This window comes from Stegostoma tigrinum, chromosome 9 (genome assembly GCF_030684315.1).
Source record: "Stegostoma tigrinum isolate sSteTig4 chromosome 9, sSteTig4.hap1, whole genome shotgun sequence".
Classification (NCBI taxonomy): domain Eukaryota; kingdom Metazoa; phylum Chordata; class Chondrichthyes; order Orectolobiformes; family Stegostomatidae; genus Stegostoma; species Stegostoma tigrinum.
This window is the reverse complement of record NC_081362.1, coordinates 33,424,453-33,451,629: the sequence shown is the minus strand read 5'-3', so window position 1 is coordinate 33,451,629 and position 27,177 is coordinate 33,424,453. Positions and strand designations below refer to the sequence as shown.

Sequence of the window (27,177 nt, the reverse complement as noted above, 5' to 3'; positions counted from 1 at the left end):
ATAACTCCAGCTCATGTCCAATTTAATACCTAGATGATGTCGGCTGACTACCAGAAAAGAAGTTCCAGTATTTTATCCCAGCAACAACTGTGGAACATGTTTAAAATCAATACAAAATCATACTTTCTGGATGTTTTCAAATATTTAATTATTTAAACATGGTCAAGAAAGCTGCAAAATGTTTTACAGATGTTATTTCAAAAATATTTTTAAATACTACTCATTTCATGGCAGCTTTAAGTCTCTCTCCCACATTTTCCCAGTTGATAACATTCCAGATAGCTTTTAGATAGTCACCTCGCACATTCTTGTATTGCAGATAGTAGGCATGCTCCCACACATCAATTCCAAGAAGGGGAATTAGACCTGAAATGTGTGAAAGGACGATTTCAATAACGCTACTCAAGGAACTCAGTATAAAGTCATTAACAGCTTTTCCAAAGTTTTAGATGCAAACCAGTTACAGAAACACAAATATCACTGCATAAATATTTGAAAAATATGAAGAGAAACAGGATTTGAATAGCTAACTCCCACTGAAGAGGCACACTGGAGCCAACAGCCACTGTAAGCTATGTGCTACTGATTTTCATTTTCATTGGCACAGTTAGTTATAGGCTATTATTTTCCATCGCCAGAAATATGGAAATATCAGGCATCGTTCAAAGGAAAAAATGACTAAGATAAATGATAAATGTGAGTGGTAACAAACTGTTACTGGTTGGGACTTGTATCAGGAAGACAGAAATATCATCAATGTAATATAAAATTGACGGGGGGGGGCTTGTTGAAATATGATACCATTTCAGAAAGACACATTAGTGTGCTTTTTTGATAACCTGATCACTAACGCAACCAATATTGGGCTTGTCATCTCTGAATCTGAAAGTTTTTAAAAGTTCAATCCTATTGATTTAAATATAAAAATGTGAGGGGAGGGTAAGAGCATTGTTTATAAAGATGCAGCTGAAATGTGAGAAGACAAGCAAAGAGTCTAACAAAATTTAGAGAGTGCTCACTAAATTTGAACACAGTCAACATTTACCAGCAAAGTTAAATCAAAGCAAATGATCAATGATTACAACACACAGAACAACTATTTACTATTTCGATCATGTACGTTAATCCATGAGAAGGGGAAAATGAAGATAAAGACAAAATGACATGACTAACCAGTTGTTCCTTGCAATGGGTCCTGATTGGAAGCAGCAGCAAGCTGTAGCCTTCCTGAATTCTTACTGTAGCCCAGCCATCCCCATCCTGAGCCTTGAACACCTACTGAGATTACAGACATATTTTCCTTAAACTTCTCAAATGAACCAAAGTCCCGTTCGATGGTTTCCATTAACTCTCCTAAATAAAAATAAACCAAAATATATTGTAGTTAGGATGCATTTAGCAACTCAATCAATACTAAAATATTCTCACTGAACAGCTTCAAGACCACATCCACCTGTTAAATAACATGAACGTTTAGAATGTTTGGGGTACTACAAAAGTAGGCTGAAGAAATACATTTTGACCCGCTGCCTTACAGCAAGTCACAGAGACTACTTGAACTACTTGTGCATACAACGGAAATTAATCATCAAAAATGTATTTTTTCATCTTTGTGATTCTGAACAAGGTTTTCCCAATCATTTTATTCAAACAATTAATTTCACCATCAAAAAGCACAGCAAATGGCAGGTCATGTCTCTCTTGTTCTCACAATAGACTGCTGCCACTGCCAGTCTAAATAATATAATAAGAAATAGGAGCAGGTTTTTTTTTTAAAATCAAATGTATTCCGAGATGTTATAACACACCTCTGGCGCAGGTAGGACTTCAGCAGAGGTCTAGGCATTTTTTAGGTTTAGAGTTAGGTTGTATTGTGCCTAGGTAGGCCATTCAAGCCTTTTGTTGCGACCCGATTACACTCTAATCCCTTGTCAAAACTCTTCCCATCCCTGTACTTATCCTAATGATTTTTTAAAATGTTGCTTTGTATCTGCCTCAACCACTGTCTCCGGCAGCCCATTCCATATACATACCACTGTTTGCATGATCCTAGGGTCCTTCTTAAATTTTTTTGCCCTCTCACTTTAAACCTATGCCGTCTAAGTTTTCAATTCCCCATCCCTAGGAAAAAGCCTATATGCATTCATCCTATCTCTGTCCTCATGATTTTATACTCCTCAATAAGATCACCCTCATTCTCCTATGTTCCAACCTCTCTCTCTAACTCAGGCCTATCCTTGTAAATCTTCTTTGCACACTTTCCAGTTTTACTATATCTTCCCTATAACAGGGTGACCAAAACTGTACACAATACTCCAAGTGCCGCCTCACCAATGACACATACAACTGTAAAATAACATCCCAATTCCTATATTCAATGCTTCGGCTGATGAGGGCCAGCATGCTAAATGCCTTCTTCACCACCCTGTCCATCTGCAACACCCCTTGCAACGAACTATGTACTTGTACTGCTAGGTCCCTCTGTTCCATAACACTCCTCAGGACCTTACCATTTACTGTAAAAGCCCTACTTTGGTTGGGCTTTCCAAAATGCAACATCATACTCTTATCTGTATTGACCTCCATTTGCCAATCCTTTGCCCACTTTTTGCTGTATTTGGTAAATTTGAACACAAACATTCCAAATCAAATTATATCGTTCAAACTCACCTGCAGGTTCTCCTCCGCCATTAGGAGATAGATTTGTCCAGAAAATTGAATGATTAATATGACCCCCACCATTAAACCGCAGTGCTGGCTGCAGAGAAACTTGAGCTGTCACATCACCTGAAATATATGAAATAAATTTTTGCTATTTTGCAGAAGTTATTCCTTATGTGGAATTATATTTAATTAAAGTACAAGGACATTCTTTCCACAATAGGAAATTGTATTTTTCTTGCAATCAGACTTGCAACTCTTTCTGCCACATTCAAAATCTTGCGTATGTACATTCAGTGATGTCACTGTTCCTGTAAGCCCCTTAAAATAAGATTTATATGATTCCTTATTCTTCCTACAAAAAAGTGAAATTTCATTTGTCACATATCTGCCCATTTTGTTTAACTGCCTATGGCCTTTTACTACTCTGCTTACATTTTCTGTATTTGTATGTTGTGCAATCTGCAGAATTAAAAATTACACCCTAGATACCCAGACCCAAACCATTAACATACAATCAAAACTGAAGTGATCCCAATTTGAAGAGTCATCACATATTCATCCATTCTGTAAAACCACCACCCGCCATTACTCTCCGTTTCACCCCTCTCAGCCAATTCATAACTGTGGAGATTCTGCACCTTGATTCTACAGGTTTCAATTTGCTAATAGATGTGTATATGGTAATTCTTGAAGCTCTTCCTGAAGTCCACATTTTTCCACATACTATATTCATTAAATCTCTCCATTCCCACAAAGTTAAACACTATTCACTATTAACAAATCCCTGCTGACTTTTATTAATGCATAATTTACCAATTGCTGATTCATTTTGTCATGGATTAAAGCGCTAAAGTTTGGTCAATTACATTATTTCACTATTAGTTTATTAACATGCAGTTCACAGAATTGTTATACTCATATGGAGAGCACTAGCCTATCATGTTTGTTTCAGTTCTCCACAGTAACAATTTACTTAGAGTCATTCTCTTGCTTTCTGTTTGTAGCCCTGCATTCTTCCTTTGATGAGAATCAATTTTTTTCTTGAATACCACAAGTAAATCCTCCAACAACTAACAGACAGTGCATTCCAGATTGCAACCACTTACTGTGATAAATGTTTTTTGCCATTATTTGCTTTGCCAATTCCTCAAATGTGTCCACAGCTCCTTCCACTGATAGGAACACAATGTAACTTATACAGACCACATTTGTGCTCCATGACCTTTTTATCAAAGAGGAGGATGCTGTGTTTTATTAACCAGTCTCTTAACCAATGATTTACCTGCAATGATTTTTTTACATTTGTGAAGAAATCCATTCCAATTGTAGCAGGGAAGAAATATGTTCGTGAAATGTAACTTTGAGTAAATATATATTTACTCAAAGAGTTTGTAGGTAGTAACATTCAACGTTGCCCTGAATTTGGGGCAGGGCGTGTTACAACAGTTTAAACAGGCCACTCAGGACAATGTGGGGTGTCCCCGAAGAGCAGTCCTGGAAACACAAATAATTGGGAGAAAAAAAAGAGACATGTTCTTTGTGTGTTAGGACTGCCAGTTTTTTTTTTAAGGAAGGCTGCTGAAGAGTCAAGAGCAGTTAGATGGCTCTGCGCTTTTGGAATGAACTCAGGAAGAAGTTCCAGGGATGATTAAATTGAGAAGGTCAATGGCTGCACTAGTGGGATGGGGAGATTGTCGTGAGGGGTTCGGAAGAAGCAAGCCAGGGTTATGATTCAAATGCAGCTGTGACAATGGAGATTGAAAAGCCACAAGCAGTATTTGCCTAATGCAACTGAGCAAAGTAAGAATTCAGGGAAAACCTTGATGCAGTTTTTAGTCTGAAGCCACCCGTCAGTGAAAAGTTGGAGCTGTGTCTATGAATAATTATAGAGTATCATAGCGAGTTTTGAGAAGATTTGTAGCTCAGGTTGAGGTTCTGGATGTGAGTTTGCTCGCTGAGCTGGAAGGTTAGTTTTCAGACGTTTCGTCACTTTTTTTTATTTGAAAAAATATACTTTATTCATAGAATGTACAAAAAATAAAACATTTATACACCTACCCAGTCATGCAAGCCACTCCGGGTTACCCAGGGGTACGTACACCAACTAAAGGGAAAAAAAAAGCAAAACAGAGAGAAAAAAAAACAAAGCAAAGAAACCGCCCCGGCAGTCGTCACCCCGCACAGTCCCAGTTGGCCCCCTGACCAGTTGGGGAAGGCGCCAGCTGGGCCCAGTTACCAGATAGGATTCTTTTCCCTTTTCTGGACGAGGGGGCTCATACGGTGGTCTTTCCCCACCGCGCCTTGGCGGCGGCTGCCCCAAGCTTTAGCGCGTCCCTCAGCACGTAGCCCTGGACCTTGGAGTGCGCCAGTCTGCAACACTCGGTCGGGGTCAGTTCTTTCAGCTGGCAGACCAGCAAGTTGCGGGCAGACCAAAGAGCGTCTTTCACTGCATTGATGGTCCTCCAGGCGCAGCTGATGTTGGTCTCGGTGTGCGTCCCCGGAAACAGCCCGTAGAGCACGGAGTCCCGCGTCACGGAGCTGCTCGGGACGAACCTCGACAAATACCACTGCATCCCCCTCCAGACCTCCTGCGCATAGGCACACTCCAGAAGGAGGTGATCAACAGTCTCGTCCCCCCCGCAGCCACCTCGCGGGCTGCGTGCGGTGGTGCAGAGATTCCGGGCATGCATAAAGGATCTCACTGGCAGAGCCCCTCTCACCACCAGCCAAGCAATGTCCTTGTGCTTGTTTGAAAGTTCTGGCGATGAGGCATTCTGCCAAACGACTTTGGCAGTCTGCGTGGGGAACCACACGACGGGATCCACCCTCTCCTTTTCCCGAAGGGTCCTGAGGATACTACGTGCTGACCACTGCCTGACGGCCTTGTGGTCAAAGGTGTTTCCTTTCAAAAATTTCTCCACGAAGGACAGGTGGTACGGAACGGTCCAACTACTCGGAGCGTTCCGCGGCAACGAGGCCAGGCCCATCCTTCGCAACACCGGGGACAGGTAGAACCTCAGTAAGTAGTGACACTTGGTGTTTGCGTACTGAGGATCTACGCACAGCTTGATGCAGCCACACACAAAGGTAGCCGTCAGGGCGAGGGTGGCGTTCGGTACGCCCTTTCCCCCATTTCCCAGGTCTTTGAACATGGTATCTCTGCGGACCCGGTCCATCCTCGACCCCCAAATGAAGTGGAAGATGGCCCAGGTGACCGCAGCGGCGCAGGTCCAGGTAATAGGCCAGGCCTGCGCCACATACAACAGTACGGAAAGCCCCTCGCACCTGACAACCAGGTTCTTACCCGCGATGGAGAGGGACCGGAGCGTCCACCTGCCCAGCTTCTGCTTAAATTTGGAGATACGCTCCTCCCAAGTCTTAGTGCATGCCCCAGCTCCACCAAACCAAACACCCAGCACCTTCAGGTAGTCTGTCCTGACGGTGAAGGGGATGAAGGAGCGGTCGTCCCAGTTCCCGAAGAACATGACCTCGCTCTTACCCCTATTGACTTTGGCACCCGAGGCCAGTTCAAACTGGCCGCAGATGTCCAACAGCCTACTCACTGACCGACGATCGGTGCAGAAGACGGCGACATCATCCATGTACAGGGAGGTCTTGACCTGAAGGCCTCCGCTGCCTGGGATAGTCACGCCCTTCAGGCTCACGTCCTTCCTGATGGAGGCGGCGAAGGGCTCCACACAGCACACGAACAAGGCAGGAGAGAGCGGGCAGCCCTGCCTGACTCCAGATCTAACAGGAAAACTGTCTGATTCCCACCCGTTGATCGAGACTGCGCTAACGATGTTGGCGTAGAGCAGCCGGATCCAATTGCGGATGCCCTCCCCGAACCCCAATTTGGAGAGGACGTCCCTCATGTAAGCATGAGAGACCCTGTCGAAGGCCTTCTCCTGGTCCAGGCTGACGAGGCAGGTGTCCACCCGCCTGTCCTGTACGTAGGCGATCGTATCCCTGATGAGCGCGAGGCTCTCAGCGATCTTCCTGCCCGGCACAGCACAGGTTTGGTCAGGGTGAATCACCGACTCCAGGACAGACCTGACCCGGTTGGCAATGACCTTGGCCAGGATTTTGTAGTCCACGTTCAAAAGTGAAATGGGACGCCAATTCTTAATTTCTTCCCTCTCCCCCTTCCTCTTGTAAATGAGGGTGATGATGCCCTTCCTCATGGACTTGCACATTTCCCCTGCCCGAAGCGCACTATCGTACACCTCCAGCAGGTCCTGGCCGACCAGGCCCCACAGAGCAGAATACAGCTCGACCGGTAAGCCATCACTTCCGGGAGTCCTATTCCTCTGCAAGGACCTGAGGGCTCTGGCCAGCTCGTCCAGGGATATCGGCCGGTCCAGCCACTCCCTCGTGCCGTCATCTAAGACCTCCGTGATAGACGACAGGAACGACTCGGAGGCCGTGCTGTCCGTGGGCTTCGTGTCGTACAGTCCGGCATAGAAGGATCTGCTGATCCTCAAAACGTCGGGCCGAGACGACGTCACCGAGCCGTCGTCCTCCTTCAGCCGGCTAAGCACAGAGCTCTCTTTGTGCACCTTCTGAAAGAAGAAACGCGAGCACGTCTCGTCCTGCTCCACAGAGCGGACCCTGGACCGGAAGATTATCCTGGAGGCCTCCGCGGCGAAGAGCAAGGCTTGCTGGCCCCTCACCTCGCGGAGGTCCTCCGTGACATCGACCCCCATCAACTGCAGAAGGAGCAGGTTCTGCACCCTTTTCTGGAGTCGCGACAGCTTTCCCCGCCTCTCTCTTGCCTTCTGAACACCTTTGAGGACAAAGAACCTCTTGATGTTCTCCTTCACCGTCTCCCACCAGTCGCCTGGAGACTCAAATAGGGGTTTCACGGTCCTCCAACCGGTGTACTCCCTCTTAAGCTCCTCGACGTTCTCTGGGGTCAACAGAGTCGTATTGAGCTTCCACGTCCCCTTGCCGGCCGGCTGGTCGTCCTGTAAGTGACAGTCGGCCAACAGGAGGCAGTGGTCAGAGAAGAACACCGGCTCGACACCAGTGGATCTGACCGAGAACGTCCGTGACACAAACAGGAAGTCTATCCTTGAGCGGATAGACCCGTCTGGCCGCGACCAGGTGTACCTCTGCTGCGCTCCGTCTGCAGTGGTGCTGAAGACGTCGAGCAGCTTGGCGTCCTTCACCGTGCCCATCAGGAATCTGGACGTGACGTCCAGTTGAATCCCCCCACCCGCTGTCCCCACGCCGGATCTTCCATCTGCATCAATGATGCAGTTGAAGTCTCCGCCTAGGATGACCGGCCTGGACGTAGCCAGCAGGGGTGGAAGCCGCTGCAGGACGGCCAACTGCTCACTCCGTACCGCTGGGGCGTACACGTTGATCAGCCTCAGGGGAGCATTCCTGTAGGTGATGTCAGCCACTAGGAGGCGCCCCCCCACCACCTCCTGAACTTGAGAGATGGTGAAGTTGTGCCCCCGCAGCAGAATAGCCAGGCCCGAGGAGCGACAGTCGTTACCCCCCGACCAGATCGAAGGCCCACAGGTCCAGGCGCCAGACCATTTCCCGTACCTGCCGAGGTGCGGTATCCCGCACTCCTGCAGAAACAGGAGGTCCGCCTTGATGGTGGTCAGGTAGGCCAATGTGGACACACATCTCGCGGTTGACTTGACGCTGCGCACATTAATGCTCGCAATTCGTACCCCCATTGTGGGCAGTGACTGCAGTACCCTCCCCAAGTCCAAGGTCCAGCCCCTCCATCTGTCCCTTCATGCCCATTGCCCGGGCTAACTGCTGGATGCTCTCTGGGCTCAGGAAACCGTCTGTGGTGCCTTCCGGGTGGCATCCCCCCGTCAGGGGTGCGGAGGCAGGAGGGTCCGGCTCCGGATCAGGCTGGGGACGTGCTGTTTCCTCCTTCCCGCCTGGAAGTTCCGGGGGGCCCTCCAGTGCTCCAGCGGCACTTGACTGGGTGTCGGAGTGAGCCTCAGGACGCCTCCCGTCACCTGGAAGCGGGGTGCTGCTTTCCTTCCCCCTCGAGACCTTTAACTTCTGCTTCGGGTGGGCCCTCTCCGAATCCTCCTCGTCAGAGGAGCTCTTATAGCCCCCCTGTAGCTGTCTCTTCCCTCCTGATTGTTGCGGTTCCTGGGCCCGTCGACGCACCTTCCACCTCGCTTTCCGGACTGTAGTCCACTCCCCTGGGTCGCCTGTCGCCGCCTCCATTGGCTCCGGGTTGTTGGGGGGGATCGGAGCCTGCAGGGGTGCTTTGCTGGCCTCGGGCCCATCCTGCAGGGCTGGGCCCTCCTGCACGGCCTGGCCCTCCTGCACATTAGTGGGGTCCTTGCTGGGCCCTGGTGCCTTCCTCTCCTCCGGGGGGGCTGGCCCCGCATTTCCCCTGCCGGCGACCTGGGCGTAGGTGGTACCCCGCCGCGGGCATGCCCTATAGAAGTGGCCCGCTTCCCCGCAAAGGTTGCAGCTTCTCTCTCGTGGGCAATCCTTTGCAAGGTGTCCCTCCTCCCTGCAGTTCCTGCAGATGGTGACTTTGCAGTCGGCCGCCATGTGACCTGACCTACCACAGGCATGGCAGACTTTAGGTTGCCCTGCATAGGTCAGGTAGCCCCTGCTCCCGCCGATCGCGAAGCTGGACGGTGGGTGTGCGACATTCCCGTCTGCGCCCATCCTCAGCGTCACCTTGACCTGCCTCTTACTCGTCCAGATGCCAAAGGGGTCCACCATGTCAGTTAGGTCCCCTTCCACCTTCACATACCTTCCGAGGAAGGTCAGGACATCAACTGCTGGCACATGCGGGTTGTACATGTGTACAGTCACCATACGGCTCCTCTGTGCTGGCATCACAAACAGTGGGACAGCGGTCAATACAGAGAGGGGGCCCTCACCTCCTTTCTCCTTGAAAACCTCCAGGAAGCACTCGCAAAGCTTGGCACTCCGGAAGGTCACATCGTAAAAACCCCCTCCGGGGAAATCCTGCAGGCAGTAAATGTCCGCAGCAGCAAACCCACAACAGTCCAACAGGACCCTCTTCACGAAGAAGGTGCGGTCCACAGGTGCACCTCCATCCATCTTCTTTACAGAAACACGGATGGTGTTCCGGACCCCCTGACCTGGGGCACGAGCACTTGCCGCAGCCATCATTGCAGGTTGGCTGCTCCCCTGAACCAGCGTTAGGCCGAAGCCAGCATTAAGATCCACTGGTCGCAAGGGTGCACAGCCAACCCGACGTCCTCCTTTCACCTCCAAGACAGCACTCTCGTCCTCTCAGTCCACAAGAGAGTGGGTCTTTATTGTGTTCGAGATGTAAGCTGGTTCACTGAGCTGTAAGGTTTGTCTCCAGATGTTTTGTCACCATTCTAGGTAACATCAACAGTGAGCCTCCGACGAAGCGCTGGTGTTACGTCCCGCTTTCTATTTATCTGGTTAGGTTTCCTTGGGTTGGTGATGTCACTTCCTGCGTTGGTGATGTCATTTCCTGTTCTTTTTCTCAGGGGATGGTCGCTTGGCTCCAAATCACTGTTTGTTGATGGAGTTCCGGTTGGAATGCCATGCTTCTAGGAATTCTCGTGCGTGTCTCTGTTTGGCTTGTCCTAGGATGGATGGGTTGTCCTTCCTTATCTGTATGTAAGGATACGAGTGATAGTGGGTCATGTCGTTTTGTGGCTAGTTGATGTTCATGTATCCTGGTGGCTAGCTTTCTGCCAGTTTGTCCAGTGTAGTGTTTGTCACAGTTCTTGCAAGGTATTTTGTAGATGAGATTCGTTTTATTTGTTGTCTGTATAGGGTCTTTTAAGTTCATTAGCTGCTGTTTTAGTGTGTTGGTGGGTTTGTGGGCTACCCTGATGCCAAGAGGTCCGAGTAGTCTGGCAGTCATTTCGGAAATGTCTTTGATGTAGGGGAGAGTGGTTATGGTTTCTGAGCCCGTTTTGTCTCTTTGTTTGGGTTTATTGCTGAGGAATCGGCGGACTGTGTTCATAGGGTACCCATTCTTTTTGAATACGCTGTATAGGTGATTTTTCTCTGCTCTGCGTAGTTCCTTTGTGCTCTACTTCACAGTAGAGCGAACAGCCAATGGGGAACTTCAAACCAGCGTCTACAGGAAAACAACACATGCAAACCAAATACTGAACTACAGGAGCAACCATCCCAACACCCACAAACAAAGCTGCATTAGAACATTATTCCAACGAGCCACCACACACTGCAGCACAAAGGAACTACGCAGAGCAGAGGAAAATCACCTATACAGCGTATTCAAAAAGAATGGGTACCCTATGAACACAGTCCGCCGATTCCTCAGCAATAAACCCAAACAAAGAGACAAAACGGGCTCAGAAACCATAACCACTCTCCCCTACATCAAAGACATTTCCGAAATGACTGCCAGACTACTCGGACCTCTTGGCATCAGGGTAGCCCACAAACCCACCAACACACTAAAACAGCAGCTAATGAACTTAAAAGACCCTATACAGACAACAAATAAAACGAATCTCATCTACAAAATACCTTGCAAGAACTGAGACAAACACTACATTGGACAAACTGGCAGAAAGCTAGCCACCAGAATACATGAACATCAACTAGCCACAAAACGACATGACCCACTATCACTCGTATCCTTACATACAGATAAGGAAGGACACCACTTTGATTGGGACAACCCATCCATCCTAGGACAAGCCAAACAGAGACACGCACGAGAATTCCTAGAAGCATGGCATTCCAACTGGAACTCCATCAACAAACACATTGATTTGGAGCCAATCGACCATCCCCTGAGAAAAAGAACAGGAAATGACATCACCAACCCAAGGAAACCTAACCAGATAAATAGAAAACGGGACATAACACCAGTGCTTCATTGGAGACTCACTGATGATGTTACCTAGAATGGTGACAAAACATCTGGGAAGAAACCTTCAAGCTCAGTGAACCAGCTTACATCTGGAACAAAATAAAGACCCACTCTCTTGTGGACCGAGAGGAGGAGAGTGCTGTGTTGGAGCTGAAAGGAGGACGTCGGGTTGGCTGTGCACCCTTGCGACCAGTGGATCTTAATGCTGGCTTTGGCCTAACGCTGGTTCAGGGGAGCAGCCAACCTGCAACGATGGCTGCGGCAAGTGCTCGTGCCCCAGGTCAGGGGGTCCGGAACACCATCCGTGTTTCCGTAAAGAAGGTGGATGAAGGTGTACCTGTGGACCGCACCTTCTTCGTGAAGAGCTCCTGTTGGACTGTTGTGGGTTCGCTGCTGAAGACATTTACTGCCTGCAGGATTTCCCCGGAAGAGGTTTTTACAATGTAACCTTCAGGAGTGCCAAGCTTTGCGAGTGCTTCCTGGAGGTTTTCAAGGAGAAAGGAGGTGAGGGCCCCCTCTCTGTATTGACTGCTGTCCCGCTGTTGTGATGCCAGTGCAGAGGAGCTGTATGGTGACTGTACACATGTACAACCCGCACGTGCCAGCAGTTGATGTCCTGACCTTCCTTGGAAGGTACGTTAAGGTGGAAGGGGACCTAACTGACATCATGGACCCCTTTGGCATCTGGACCAGTAAGAGGTAGGTCAAGGTGACGCTGAGGATGGGTGTGGACGGGAATGTCGTACACCCACCGTCCAGCTTCGCAATTGGCAGGAGCAAGGGCTACCTGACCTATGCAGGGCAACCTAAAGTCTGCCATGCCTGTGGTAGGTCAGGTCACGTGGCGGCCAACTGCAAGGCCACCATCTGCAGGAAGTGCATGGAGGAGGGACACCTTGCAAAGGGTTGCCCACAAGAGAAAAGCTGCAACCTTTGCGGGGAAGCGGGCCACCTGTATGGGGCATGCCCGCAGCGGGGGACCACCTACGCCCAGGTCGCCGGCAGGGGCAATGCGGGGCTAGCCACCCCGGAGGAGAGGAAGGCACCAGGGCCCAGCAAGGACCCCACTAATGTGCAGGAGGGCCAGGTCGTGCAGGAGGGCCCAGCCCCGCAGGATGGGCCCCGAGGCCAGCAAAGCGCCCCTGCAGGCTCCGCTCCCCACCCTGCAACAACCCGGAGTCGATGGAGGCGGCGACAGGCGACCCAGGGGAGTGGACGACGGTCCGGAAAGCGAGGAGAAAGGTGCGTCGACGGGCCCAGGAACTGCAACCGTCAGGCGGGAAGAGGCAGCTACAGGGGGGCTATAAGAGCTCCTCTGACGAGGGGGATTCGGAGAGGGCCCGCCCGAAGCAGAAGTTAAAGATTTTGAGGGAGAAGGAAAGCAGCACCCCGCTTCCAGGTGAGGGGAGGTGTCCTGAGGCTCCCTCCGACACCCAGTCAAGTGCCGCTCGGGCACTGGAGGGCCCCCTGGAACTTCCAGGCGGGAAGGAGGAATCAGCGCGTTCCCAACCTGGCCCAGAGCCGGACCCTCCTGCCTCTGCACCCCCGACGGGGGGAGGATACCACCCGGAGGGCAGCACAGATGGTTTCCTGAGCCCGGAGAGCATCCAGCAATTAGCCCGGGCAATGGGCATGAAGGGACAGATGGAGGGGCTGGACCTTGGACTTGGGGAGGGTACTGCGGTTACTGCCCACAATGCGGGTACGAGTTGCGAGCATTAATGTGCGCACGAGTTGCGAGCATTTATGTGCGCAGTGTCAAGTCCACCGCAAGATGTGTATCCACGTTGGCCTACCTGACCACCATCAAGGCGGACCTCCTGTTTCTGCAGGAGTGCGGGATACCGCATCTCGGCAGTTACGGGAAATGGTCCGGCGCCTGGACCTGTGGGCCTTCCATCTGGTCGGGGGGTAACGACTGTCGCTCCTCGGGCCTGGCTATTCTGCTGCGGGGACGCATCTTCACCATCTCTCAAGTTCAGGAAGTGGTGGGGGGGGGGGCGCCTCCTAGTGGCTGACGTCACCTACAGGAACGCTCCCGAGGCTGATCAACGTGTATGCCCCAGCGGTACGGAATGAGCGGTTGGCTGTCCTGCAGCAGCTTCCACCCCTGCTGGCTACATCCAGGCCGGTCATCCTAGGCGGAGACTTCAACTGCATCATCGATGCAGATGGAAGATCCGGCGTGGGGACAGCGGGTGGGGGGAGTCAACTGGACGTCACGTCCAGATTCCTGATGGGCACGGTGAAGGACACCAAGCTGCTCGACGTCTTCAGCACCCCTGCAGACGGAGCGCAGCGGAGGTACACCTGGTCGCGGCCAGACGGGTCTATTTGCTCAAGGATAGACTTCCTGTTTGTGTCACGGGCGTTCTCGGTCAGGTCCACCGGCGTCGAGCCGGTGTTCTTCTCTGACCACTTCCTCCTGCTGGCCGACTGTCACTTACAGGACGACCAGCTGGCCGGCAAGGGGACGTGGAAGCTCAACACGACTCTGTTGACCCCAGAGAACGTCGAGGAGCTTAAGAGGGAGTACGCCGGTTGGAGAACGGTGAAACCCCTCTTTGAGTCTCCGGGCGACTGGTGGGAGACGGTGAAGGAGAACATCAAGAGGTTATTTGTCCTCAAGGGTGTTCGGAAGGCGAGAGAGAGGCGGGGAAAGCTGTCGCGGCGCAGAAAAGGGTGCAGAACCTGCTCCTTCTGCAGTTGATGGGGGTCGATGTCATGGAGGACCTCCGTGAGGTGAGGGGCCAGCAAGCCTCGCTCTTCGCCGCGGAGGCCTCCAGGATAATCTTCCAGTCCAGGGTCCGTTCCGTGGAGCAGGACGAGACGTGCTCGCGTTTCTTCTTTCAGAAGATGCACAAAGAGAGCTCTGTGCTTAGCCGGCTGAAGGAGGACGACGGCTCGGTGACATTGTCTCGGCCCGACATTTTGAGGATGAGCAGATCCTTCTATGCCGGACTGTACGACACGAAGCCCACGGACAGCACGGCCTCCGAGTCATTCCTGTTGTTTATCACGGACGTCTTAGACGACAGCACGAGGGAGTGGCTGGACCGGCTGATATCCCTGGACGAGCTGACCAGAGCCCTCAAGTCCTTGGAGAGGAACAGGACTCCCGGGAGGGACGGCTTACCGGTCAAGCTGTATTCCGCTTTGTGGGACCTGGTCGGCCAGGACCTAATGGAAGTGTACGATAGTGCGCTTTGAGCAGGGGAAATGTGCAAGTCCATGAGGAAGGGCATCATCACCCACATTTACAAGAGGAAGGGGGAGAGGGAAGAAATTAAGAATTGGCGTCCCATTTCACTATTGAACGTGGACTACAAAATCCTGGCCAAGGTCATAGCCAACCGGGTCAGGTCTGTCCTGGAGTCGGTGATTCACCCTGACCAAACCTGTGCTGTGCCGGGCAGGAAGATCGCCGAGAGCCTCGCGCTCATCAGGGATACGATCGCCTACGTACAGGACAGGCGGGTGGACACCTGCCTCGTCAGCCTGGACCAGGAGAAGGCCTTCAACAGGGTCTCTCATGCTTACATGAGGGACGTCCTCTCCAAATTGGGGTTCGGGGAGGGCATCCGCAATTGGATCTGGCTGCTCTACGCCAACATCGTTAGCGCAGTCTCGATCAACGGGTGGGAATTGGACAGTTTTCCTGTTAGATCTGGAGTCAGGCAGGGCTGCCCGCGCTCTCCTGCCTTGTTCACGTGCTGTGTGGAGCCCTTCGCCGCATCCATCAGGAAGGACGTGAGCCTGAAGGGCGTGACTATCCCAGGCAGCGGAGGCCTTCAGGTCAAGACCTCCCTGTACATGGACGATGTCGCCGTCTTCTGCACCGATCGTCGGTCGATGAGTAGACTATTGGACATCTGCGGCCAGTTTGAACTGGCCTCGGGGTGCCAAAGTCAATAGGGGTAAGAGCGAGGTCATGTTCTTCGGGAACTGGGACGACCGCTCCTTCATCCCCTTCACCGTCAGGACAGACTACCTGAAGGTGCTGGGTGTTTGGTTCGGTAGAGCTGGGGCAGGCACTAAAACTTGGGAGGAGCATATCACCAAATTGGAGCAGAAGCCGGGCAGGTGGATGCTCCAGTCCCTCTCCATCGCGGGTAAGAACCTGGTTGTCAGGTGCGAGCGGCTTTCAGTACTGTTGTATGTGGCGCAGGCCTGGCCTATTCCCTGGACCTGCGCCGCTGCAGTCACCCGGGCCACCTTCCACTTCATCTGGGGGTCGAGGATGGACCGGATCCGCAGGGACACCATGTACAAAGACCTGGAAAATGGGGGAAAGGGCATACCGAACAGTGGGGGGGGGGGGAACGAGACTGTCGATCACCTCCTTCTGGATTGTGCCTATGCGCAGGAGGTCTGGAGGGGGATGCAGTGGTATTTGTCGAGGTTCGTCCCGAGCAGCTCCGTGACGCGGGACTCCGTGCTCTACGGGCTGTTTCCCGGGACGCACACCGAGACCAACATCAACTGCGCCTGGAGGACCATCGATGCGGTGAAAGACGCTCTTTGGTCTGCCCGCAACTTGCTGGTCTGCCAGCTGAAAGAACTGACCCCGACCGAATGTTGCAGACTGGCGCACTCCAAGGTCCAGGACTACGTGCTGAGGGACGCGCTAAAGCCGCCAAGGCGCAGTGGGGCAAGACCACGGTATGAAACCCCTTGTCCAGAATAGAAAAAAGGGCCCTATCTGGTACCTGGGCCCAGCTAGCACCTTCCCCAACTGGTCAGGGGGCCAACTGGGACTGTGCGGGGTGACGACTGCCGGGGTATTTTCTTTGCTTTGTTTTTTTTTCTTCTTTGTTTTTTTTTCCTTTAGTTGATGTATGTACCCCCTGGGTAACCCGGAGCGGCTTGCATGACTGGGTAGGTGTATAAATATGTTTTATTTTTTGTACATCTTATGAATAAAGTATATTTTTTTTCAAATAAAACAAAAAGTCACGAAACGTCTGAAAACTAACCTTCCAGCTCAGCGACAAACTCACATCCATAGAGTATCATTTTCAGAATCCAAAGAAGCATGGGCCCAAGAAAGGAGTGTGATTGACTAGAATGGGCCCTTCATAATAGAATGGCTCAAGAAAGAGATTTTAAAGGCCAGATCACCAAAAGTGAAGAATTTGTAAGCCACTGTGAAGTTTAATAAGATTTCAATACCCATTGTATCAGAATTGTCTGAAAGATTTGTTCAGAAATCCAGTCTTGAATAGTCTTAATTGCATTTGCTATTTGATATGCACTGTAGGGTGTACGATTAGATCATACATACTTACCACATGTTGACTCTGGGTGCTAGAAATAAACTGCATACTCATTGTTATTCCACATTGTATTACTGTTCTTTTACTGGTATAGTAAAGTCAATTGTTGTTTTGTTGAAAATTGTGGAAACTTCAGGCTTGAATAAAGCTTGAGGCTTTATTCTCATAGTAAGCCTCTAGAAATCCTTCTTGTCAGCTTTGTTTCAAAGGCTATTAGTCCCTAATGCAATATGGTAATCTCACCTGGAATCAAAAAAAATTGGTGTTCTGGTCTGGGATTATAACAACTCAGATGCCAAAGCTCCTGCACCCCCATCAAAATTGTACCCTTTAATAAACTCTCTCTGCACGGTTCATACTGAAATGAATATCATATTTCTGAATTAAACTTCATCGATAACTGATCCATCCATTCCGCCAACCCATCTACACCCTTTTGCAGTTCTGCATTTTGATATCTCAAACAGTGGGTTGTGAACAAGAGTTTGGAGTTGCAAGCTCTAAGGCAACAAAGGCTGCCAGGGAGTCTGGACTGATTTCTGACAGTTGCAAAGCCTTTGCTCAACAGCTGAAATCAACATCCCAACAACTCACCTACCCTTCCCCCAAGCTTTCATGATGGCATCACATGACTTAAGGTATTAAAACAGGGTAACATCCAGAAAAGGTTTGGAAAGCACTATTCTACACTATCCTACAGTTCACAATGCTTCAAACGCCCAGATCTTCCTCAATTTTTGAAATTATGCCCTTTCATTAATACATATTAGGAAAAGGAAAGGCCCCAACCTTCATCCTTGGGGAAACTCCACTACAAAACTTTCCTCCAATCCAGGAACATTCAACAGGCAACAGCCATGCACACTCCTCCTCCACAGATGTTGGCATCCAGCATGTGCCAACTCACTGAAACCATTCTGGCTATTATGAACAGGCAGTGCTCTCTCAAAGTACAGGAGTGCCTTGCAGTGCACAACAGCAACGAGCATTGAAAGGCTGTGGCAGAGGCAAATTTGCACACAGGCACCAGCACCTAGCTTGCATCCTGGACCAGGTTGCATCTTAGGGACACTGACTTGCTGTCTTAACATTTACTCACTTAGTATTTGTCTGCATGCTCGAAGCATCACTGCCTTACTTTACCGTACAGTCACAGAAATAGGCAGGTGTCTTGCTACTAGACAGTCCTCAGTCTAGGCACGCATCTTGCAGTACAGCAGGTTGTTGCATCAATCTCAAACCTGCATCATGCGACAGCAAAGACACTGTGCATGCAGCAAGCAGACAGCCTTGTGGTATAGTCTCAAGGGAGCAGTTCCCACTGACATACACGGAGGAATCAGTCAGTCAGAAGTTATCAGCACTAAGTCAAGGGCAGCCTCCCAGACCAATCCAGGCAGTCGTGGCCAGGGTCAAGAAACAACTTGGAATTATATTGCATGGGGGTCTGTGCCTCTGCAGTCCAGGGAATGGATCAGGCTCATTCTATTGGCACCTCAGTGGTATATCCAGGGTTAGGGCTAACATGGTTTAGGAGATACATATTCATTAGTCACGGGTCAGAGAACTTCTTGTCAGATCAGTTGAGGAGGTTGTTGCTAATGGGACTGGGCCTCAGCAGGTTAAGCTTCAGGATTGGCGGCTGCAGGACCTGGGTAAGGGCACATTACAAACTGTAAAGTGGGGAGCAGGATTTGTACTGGGGAATACAGTAAAGTATGGTTTGGAAAGGGTGTGTAATGTGGGAGGGAATGTCATTCACCATTAGAAGCACCATAGCTTTAAGGGAAACGAGGAGAGTGAATGACCATACCTGATGTGAACATCTTGTATGTCAGGGGTTGTATGGGAAAGGTAAGCAGGCGTAGGTGGATGTAGACAGGTTGGGTAGTATGAAGTTTATATAGTTAATAGGATGGATCATTAGGAAGAAAATATAGATATTTGGGTGCTCAGTCTGACACTGGAACATCATGGCAGAGGTTTACTCACTGTCACCGTCTATTATGCTGGAAAGTGAAAGCATACAATAGTGATGAAAATGGCCATGACCATACTTGGTGGGATACCTGACTAGATGTATGAGGAAGGGAGCTGCAACAAAGAATGAATGACTGTGAGGACTTTCTAAGGAAGAGACACGTGTCACAGACCCATGCAACGTATAGAACACAATCACACAATACTCCCAGGCCATCACAAGCATTAACCTTCTATACGTGGAATGGCTCTGGTACAACTACTGGACAACTCTGACAGCTACACCTTTGCACAGAGGGAAACAAACATAATGGATGCTGAAGAAGGGTAAACAAAGCTGTTATCACAACCCATTACCACGTACGTATTGATTGTTGCCTTGCTTGCAGATGGTGTAGTACTCGCAGTGCATACCTCCATCCATAGAGCCTCATCTGTGAGGATGAGGTGATGCCAAATGGTGCTAAGATGTGTGAGAGAGACTCTCAAACAGGTCAGTTAACATCAGGAACATTTATGCAAAAACTAACCATTATGTACAAGTCCTGTTCACCTGTGCCAGCAAGGTGCCCTGAATAGTTTCCTTCTTTCTCTCTTTCCCATTACACCTCAGGATAATTCCTGGTTTTGCAGCTTGAGTGGAGGTAACCAGCTTAGAACTGAGCCCATTAGCCCTGGATGTTTGGTGGAGTGGCCATAGGATGTTTGTGACAGGAAGGGCTGGAAATGTTGAGGATTTTGCAATTCTTCAGCTTTTTGGTTTGAACTTCCAAAGGTCATACAGGGATACAATGGAGAAAGAAACCTGACCACTTCCAGCAAAGTTCTGAAAGGAAAGTGTAGAGGGGACTGGGTCAGGTTCCATCTCCGGCTGGATGTCTCAGGCACCACTCCATCTCCTTGTGAGGATGGAGCACATGAACTGGGGTCCAGGCTCTCTGCCTCCTGTACACATTTGATCCTGTGGATGAATTAATGAGGTAAAATGCAAGTATGCAAACCTCTGGAGTTGCCCGAGTGTGCTGGGCCTAGTTTGCCATGGCAGCCGCCAAACTATTCATAGAGGCAGCCCAGATGTTCACAGAATTCATTGCACTTATGCAGTTTGAGTAATGAGGGCCATTGCATTCCATATGCCTACCTGCTGCTATTGTTGCTATGTCCTGTGCATTTGGTTGAAATCCCCGTTTGCCAACGCAACAGGATGTCAGCCTGAGGTTGAACAGGTGTCTAGTCTCCAGCAGTCATCTCAATGCCAGTTGTCTGGACTATTTCTCCCTCAGCTAGCTATGGAGCTGTTGTTGTGAGGTGCTCATCATGTTATCTATGTCTTTGGTTTACACGGAGGGATCAGTTTCTGGACTTAGGGTGGATGAAGAGTCTTGACCCGAAATGTCAACTCTCCTGCTCCTCTAATGCTGCCTAATCTGCTGTGTTCTTTCAGCTCCACATTTTGCTGACAGCTTCTGGACTTGTAGGGTTTGCAGAAGGCAACCTTGCTAGTGTTTCTTCTGAAGCCTCCATTCTCTCATTCTCAAAAGTTCATAATGGGGCTTATTGAGCCCTACAAAAAAACAGGCCCTTTGGCCCAACACATCAGCACCAGTCAGAAACAACCACGTAAATTATTCTAATCCTTGTTTCCAGCACTTAGCCATTGCCTAATATGCCTTTAAACTACAAGTGTACACCTAAATAACGATAAGAGTTTCTGCCTCTATCACCCTTCAGACAGCGAGTTTCAGATTCACACCACCTTTGGTTAAAAAAGCTTTTCGTCACATCTCTAAATCTTCTACCCCTTACCTTAAATCTATGCCTCCTTGTTATTGATACCTCCATCAAAGGGAAAGGTTCCTTTCCATCTGCCCCATCTACACTCCTCATAATTTTATATCTTGCAATCATGTCCCCTCTCAACATCTTCTACTCTAAGGAAAACATCCCCGATTGCTCATGACTGAAACACTCCAGCCCAGATGACATCTTGGCAAATATCCTCTGCACCCTCTCCAGTACTATTACATCACTCCTGTAATGGATTCCAGAACTGCATACAACACTCTTGCTATGGCCAAACCGACATTTTATACAGTTCCAGCATTACCTAACTACTCAAACTCTCTGATAAGGGTCTAGGCCCGAAACGTCAGCTTTTGTGCTCCTGAGATGCTGCTTGGCCTGCTGTGTTCATCCAGCTTCACACTTTGTTATCTTACTCAAACTATATGCCTTGACTAACAAAGGCAAGTATACCATACTTCTTAACCAATTTATCCACATGTCCTGATAATTAAGGTACCGGTGTATATGCACACCAAGGTCCCACTCATCCTTGATGCTTCCCAAGATCCTACTGTTCATCATGTATTCCCTTGTTTTGTTTGTCCCGCCCAAGGGCATCACCTCACATTTACTCGGATCTGAATTTCTTTTATATTCGAAGGCTGTCCACTTCACAATTCACCACCCCAACAATATTTGTATTGTCTGTGAACTTACTGATCAACCCTCCTACTTTCAAGTCTGAATCATTTATATAAACAATAAAAGCAAAAGGTCCCCAAAACTGTGCTGTGGGACCATATTTGACACAGACTTCCCTTAGGATAAATAGCCCTCAACCATCACCCTCTGCTTCCCGCCACACAGCCAACTGTGGTTCCTATTTGCCAGCTCTCCTTGGATCCTGTCAGTTTTTACCTTTGCTATCCATCTCCCATGTGGGATCTTATCAACAGCCTTGCTGATGTCCAAGTAGACGTCATCAAAAGCACTGTCCACGTTTACACACTTAGTTACCGCTTCAAAAAAATTCAATCAAGTTGGTCAGACACAACCTCCCATTTATAAAACCATGCTGACTGTTCTCAATTAATCCTTGTCTTTCTAAAAGCAGATTAATTCTGTCTCTTAGAATTGCTTCCAATAGTGTCCCCACCACAGAGGCTGACTGAACAACCTGTAGTTTCCTAGTTTATCTCTTACTCCCTTCTTGAATAAAGCTACCACATTGAGCAACTGAAAACTTTTGCAAGTGCCCTAGCTATTTCCTCCCTTGCCTCATTTAACATCTGGAATACATCTCATCCTGCCTTAGAGATTTCTCTTTTAAGTCCGCCAGACCACTCAGAACCCATCTGTCAATGCTAAATTCTCTAATAGTATCACAGACCTTCTCTGATTTCTATCCCTATATTATCCCTCTCACTAGAGAAAACTGAACTAAAATATTCATTTAGAACCCTACCTGCATCCTCTGGATCCATGCACAATGGTCCTTTTCTTTCTACCAAGGAGGGTCATCACACACACCTGCCCACCTCCAAAATCACCACAACTTTTTAAATTTTATTTTTAAACTAATAGACGTCACTGGTAAAACACCTATTTTAGCCAACTTGAAGGCAATCAAAGTCCATAATGGGTGATGCAAACCATCGAAAGTGGGGGTTGTGGGTAGGAGAGCTCGATGGGTCCACTGTGGTCCTTAATGGGCCATACTCGTTCCCTTGTTATCCTTTTTGCCTTAATGTAACTGGAAAACAATTTAGGATTTTCATACGTGCCCGTGTCTTCTCATATATCTTTTTAGCTCTCCTAATAAGACATTGGACTGGAAGTAAGGCCATTCCGCCGTTTAATCATGGCCGATGGGCATTTCAGCTCCACTTCCCTGCACTCTCCCTGTACAATCTCTTGTAGGTTCTATAGCTGAAGGTTTTGCTGTTTTGAACCCTCAGTTACTGCCATAGCCCCCTTTTTTTCTCTCATAATCTAATGCAGTATATCCCTTAATATCCAGAGTTGACAGGATTTAATGTTCTCACCCTTTATTGAAACACATTGGTTCTGTATCTCCATATTTCCTTATTGAACGCATCCTACTGTCCTTGGCCGGATTTGCAAGTATCTACTTACAGTACACTCTGCCCAAAGCATATCTGACCTCATTGAAATAATCCACCCCTCAGCCGAGACCTTTGATTTCAGGCCCAACCTTGTTCTTTTCCATAACAATCATGACTTGAATGGACTTACAATTGCTGCTTGCTAAATGTGTTCCAGTAATACCTCAACCACTTGCCCAGCATCCTTCCCTACAATTAAGTACAGAACTGCCTCCTCTCTCGTAAAGAGCTCTCTGTACTTGTTTAAAAAGTTGTTCAGGATGCATTTTAAGAATTTCTGCTCCAGACCTTTCACACAATGACTACTCTAGTTAATTTTGGGCAAGTTGAAATCCCCTATCACAACCCTACTACTTATACACTTTTGAAATGTGCCTACATATCTGCTCCTTTATTTCTCTCAGGCTGTTAGGAGCCTACAGTACACTCCAGCAATGTGATTGGTCTTGTGTGTTTTTTTTAAACACCACCAACATGGCTTCATTTGAGGAGCCTTCGAAGATGTCATTCTTCCTGAAATAGTTCTATCGAGAAATAACATCTTCCTCTTTTACCTCCTTCCCTGTCCCACCTATAGACCCTGTAACCTGGAACATTGTTAACAGACGATCAAGACTGGCAGCTGTCTTACAAACAGCAGTGACATCATACCCTCATGTTGTGCCCTCAGCTCAACTGCCTTGTTCATCAGACACCAAGCATTAAAATAAATACCTTTCAACCTTGCCAAACTCCCTGCACCTTAACAATCTATAATATGACTCGCTTGCTGTCACTTCTAATTTTGGACATTCATCTTCATCTGAACATTCTGTCTGGATCTGTCAAGTCAGCCCTGCTACCTAATGGGTCTTCAATCTACTTCCTATCTCCCCAGATTCTGCTTTCAGGACATCGTCCCCTTTCCAACCCATGTTTTTGGTACCGCTACGTACAACGATCCCTGGCTGTTTGTCCTCCCATTTCAGCAGTAGGGTATTCTGGGTCAGTGGCATCCCTGACCTTGGCACCAGCAAGGTGACATACCATTCTGGAGATAATGGGAACTGCAGATGCTGGAGAATCAGAGATAACAAAGTGTGAAGCTGGATGAATACAGCAGGCCAAGCAGCATCTCAGGAGCACAAAAGTTGACGTTTCGGGTCTAGACCCTTCATCAGAGAGGGGGTTGGGGAGAGGGTTCTGAAATAAATGGGGTCGGGGGGGGGGGGGGGAGGCCTCCCCCTCTCTCCCTATTTATTTCAGAACCCTCTCCCCAACCCCCTCTCTGATGAAGGGTCTAGACCCGAAACATCAACTTTTGTGCTCCTGAGATGCTGCTTGGCCTGCTGTATTCATCCAGCTTCACACTTTGTTATACTATTCTGGAGTCTCTTTTGTGGTGACAGAAATGTCCCCCTTACAATCGAATTGAATCCCCTGCCATCCTTTTACATCCTCACGTGCAGTGTGCCCACCCACAGTGCCACGAATTTGATTACCATTGCTTTCCCCTGCACAATCATTTCCCCCAGCAGTATCCAAAACAGTATGTCTGTTAGAAAGTGAGATGGGCACAGGGGACTCCTACCTTCCTGTGCTCTGTCTAATGGTCATCCATGCTCACTGAATGTGTTTTCCACAACCTGCTCAGAATTACAGATTCTCCAAAATGCAGATCACCAATAGCTGTGGCTGGACACACTTCTGTACACATTTTCACCAGGGCAACTGAAGCTTCCATGATTGCCACATAGTTACAGCAGGAGTATATCACAGGTGCAAGCTTTGCTGCCGTGACTTTTTTTAAAGTACATTTGTAACTCTTTTTTTCTAATAAAAAAGATTGTGATAATTTAGAATACTGCTAACTTACTTTCCCATGCTATGTACTTTCCTTACCCTACTTTACTTATTTATATTTCTTAATTATACTGGACCTGACTTTCATTTGTTTCTGTTGTTTCTCAGTTAATCTCTTCTTTCAAAAAGTATACACTGCTTAAAAAAAATCACAAACCAATCAATATGCCACCAGTGATGTCACTGTTTTGATTTGTTTTCCCAATCAGCAGATCTCTGAAGCTGCAGCTATTAAACTAGGGCTCCTTTCCCTCAGCTGAAGGAACTTACAAACTATGGACAAATAAAAACAGAAAGCATCAGGGAAGGGAATTACTGCCCTGAGTTTAACAAGATAGGGCGGGAAATCTCACAAAACCCTACAATGAAAAACTCTCCAAAAAACTTGATGCAACCTGGACTTAGCAAAATGATTCAGCCTGTGATCTACCAAGCTAGATTCTACCCTGGAAACTGACTTGACCAATATTAGATGAGAGAAAGCTGAGTTAACTTGGGAGTGGTTCATAATCTGAAGATGTTGAATTCAATATTAATTTCAGAAGGTTGTAAAGTGCTTAGTCTGAAAATGAGATGTTGTTGTTCCAGTTTATGTTATTTGCTGCAGCATTGCAGCACACTGACAACTTTAAAAGAAACACAAATTCCTCATTGAGGTAACAAGGTGTAGAGCTGGATGAACACAGCATCAGAGGAGGAGGAAGGCTGACGTTTCGGGCCGAGGCCCTTCTTCAGGCCCTGGACCATTTTCTGAAGAAGGGTTTCGGCCCAAAACGTCAGCCTGCCTGCTTCTAAGATGCTGCTTGGCCTGCTGTGTTCATCCAGCTCCACACTTTGTTATCTCGGATTCTCCAGCATTTGCAGTTCCCATTATCTCTTTGCTCAAAGCTAAACGTGGAACAGTTTAATACCATTATTTACTTGGAGGAACAAAAACAAACTTGTGATGTCCTGGAAAAATGAGACATGCTGCTGAATTGTTTTATCACATACGGAACTGAGTACAATCACTAGAATACCATATGTCAAAGGAAACAAATTATACTGTGTGAAGAAAGGATACTGAATGGTTGGCAAATAGATTCCGAATGGTAATGCACCAAGCAACATCTCCCCAAAGAAAATGTTAATTGTAGTTCTTTTTAAATGTAAACTTGGCAAGTCTCACCCAATCATGACCGTTTGCCAACCAATTAGCATTCTATTCTCATGCAGTATAAATTGTAGCGGCCTTTGAAGTTTGATATTCTCATGATTCTGTCCTGTCGACTGCAAGATAAAATAAAAAGCTAGTTTAAAAAAAGCACACTTTTTTTGGAGATAGTAAGAGCTGCCAATGCTGGAGTCAGAGATAACACAGTGTGGAGCTGGAGGAGCACAGCAAGCCAGGCAGCATGAGAGGAGCAGGAAAGTTGACATTTTGGGTCAGGACCCTTCTTTAGAAATGGGGCAGAACTGCCTGGCCTGCTGTGCTCCCCAGCTCCACATTATGTTATATAGCACATTTTTTTCTTAGTAGTAATAGTATTCGAAGTCCATTATTTCACTCCCGAAAGCATTCTGATTTTTGAAAGAATTATCACTTATTCCTCCCTGGTCAGCTAATTTATACGTTGAATCACAGATCTCATGTACCCTTAAAAAAAAGAAAAAAGCAGATGCTAGACTTCAGGACCAAAAACAGGAATTGCTGGCAGAACTGACTAAGTCTGGCAGAATCTGTGGAGAGAAATCAGTTAACGTTTTGGGTCCAGAAACCCAGAACAGACCTATTCAGTTTCTCCAGCAATTTCTGTTTTTGTTGTGTACACTTACCCTTGGCCAAAGCCTCAGCATATTTCTCTTCTGTGATATTCAAGTTGTTTACATAGGTAGCATGATGCTTGCTATGGTGCAGCTGCATTATTTCTGCACTGATATGTGGCTCCAATGCACCATAGTCAAAAGGAAGATCAGGCAGTGTGTGTTTTTGTTTGGAGGCTAAACAATGAAAATCTGGAGAAATGCTGGAGTAACATCTGCATGAAAAATGGAAGTTATAATCAGTCAAATTAAAAACATATTCACTTTCAAATGCTTGTTCACTTTTGAAACATTAACTACTTTAAATGCTTTCAAGCTTCTGATATTTATCAAGGAAAAAAGTTGAACGGGGTGGACGAAAATGAGTGAAGTGGGACAATGAACAGGAGGGGAGAGGGACAGAGGAAGCAAGTGGGGGAAGGGCGAAACGGAGTAAAGGGGTGGACGGGGGTGGAGATGGGGAGGGAAAGGGATTTGGGGCAGCGAGAAAAGTCGTTGAGACGGTACTCAATCAGCCTTCCGGGAGGATTTTTGCAGAAGCGATGTCAACGTCGAAAGCTTTACTCCAACGACATGAGCGTGATTTTGCCGGTGACTGCCCTACGCGTGCTTTATTTTTAAACTAACAAATATCACACTCACCTTTGAAGATAATTGAGTTTGTTTAACATATTCAGATTTTAGTGTGCGCTGGACAACGTCGAAAGGCACAAACACAAAACCTGTGCTTGCAATCGTACAACACAACGCCCTTGACCTTTGAACTCAGACCCAACCATTTCATTATTTTTTAATTGAATTTTTTTTTTAAAAATCACCTAAATTCAGGAATAATAGCAAAACTAAAACA

The 27,177-nt window shown here is 48.0% G+C and overlaps 2 protein-coding genes across 4 annotated transcripts in view; one reads left to right on the top strand and one right to left on the bottom strand.

Annotated features, from left to right (window-relative positions):
* Window positions 1-131: 131 nt before the first annotated feature.
* sod2 (superoxide dismutase 2, mitochondrial) lies at window positions 132-27,105 on the bottom strand. 2 transcript variants are annotated; one of them, XM_048536814.2, is made up of 5 exons: window positions 26,970-27,105; window positions 26,340-26,542; window positions 2,671-2,787; window positions 1,174-1,353; window positions 132-366 (listed from the first exon to the last, which is right to left on the bottom strand). In XM_048536814.2, exons 1-5 carry the CDS (start codon window positions 26,996-26,998, stop codon window positions 221-223), a joined length of 675 nt encoding a protein of 224 aa, XP_048392771.1. In that variant the 5' UTR covers window positions 26,999-27,105; the 3' UTR covers window positions 132-220. The 2 variants fall into 2 exon arrangements, with proteins under 2 accessions (XP_048392771.1, XP_048392772.1); XM_048536815.2 differs by having other exon boundaries at window positions 1,174-1,278.
* The window catches only part of wtap (WT1 associated protein), an 83,534-nt gene continuing 83,190 nt past the window's right edge, over window positions 26,834-27,177 (top strand). Inside the window, exon 1 of one of the 2 annotated variants that reach the window (XM_048536807.2) lies at window positions 26,834-26,918. In XM_048536807.2, the coding sequence (XP_048392764.1) occupies window positions 26,870-26,918 (49 nt within the window). In that variant the 5' untranslated portion in view covers window positions 26,834-26,869. The remainder of the gene's footprint in view (window positions 26,919-27,177) is intronic. The other variant, XM_048536813.2, reaches the window with a different exon arrangement.

What these genes read in the sequence shown, in the direction of transcription:
- sod2 (XM_048536814.2), bottom strand. Translation starts at nt 26,998, where the DNA reads ATGTTAAACAAACTCAATTATCTTCAAAG. An exon ending in AAACTCAATTATCTTCAAAG is followed by an intron (nt 26,543 to 26,969) that starts GTGAGTGTGATA and finishes TTTTTCATGCAG; the next exon opens with ATGTTACTCCAGCATTTCTC. An exon ending in CCCATTGCAAGGAACAACTG is followed by an intron (nt 367 to 1,173) that starts GTTAGTCATGTC and finishes CACACATTTCAG; the next exon opens with GTCTAATTCCCCTTCTTGGA.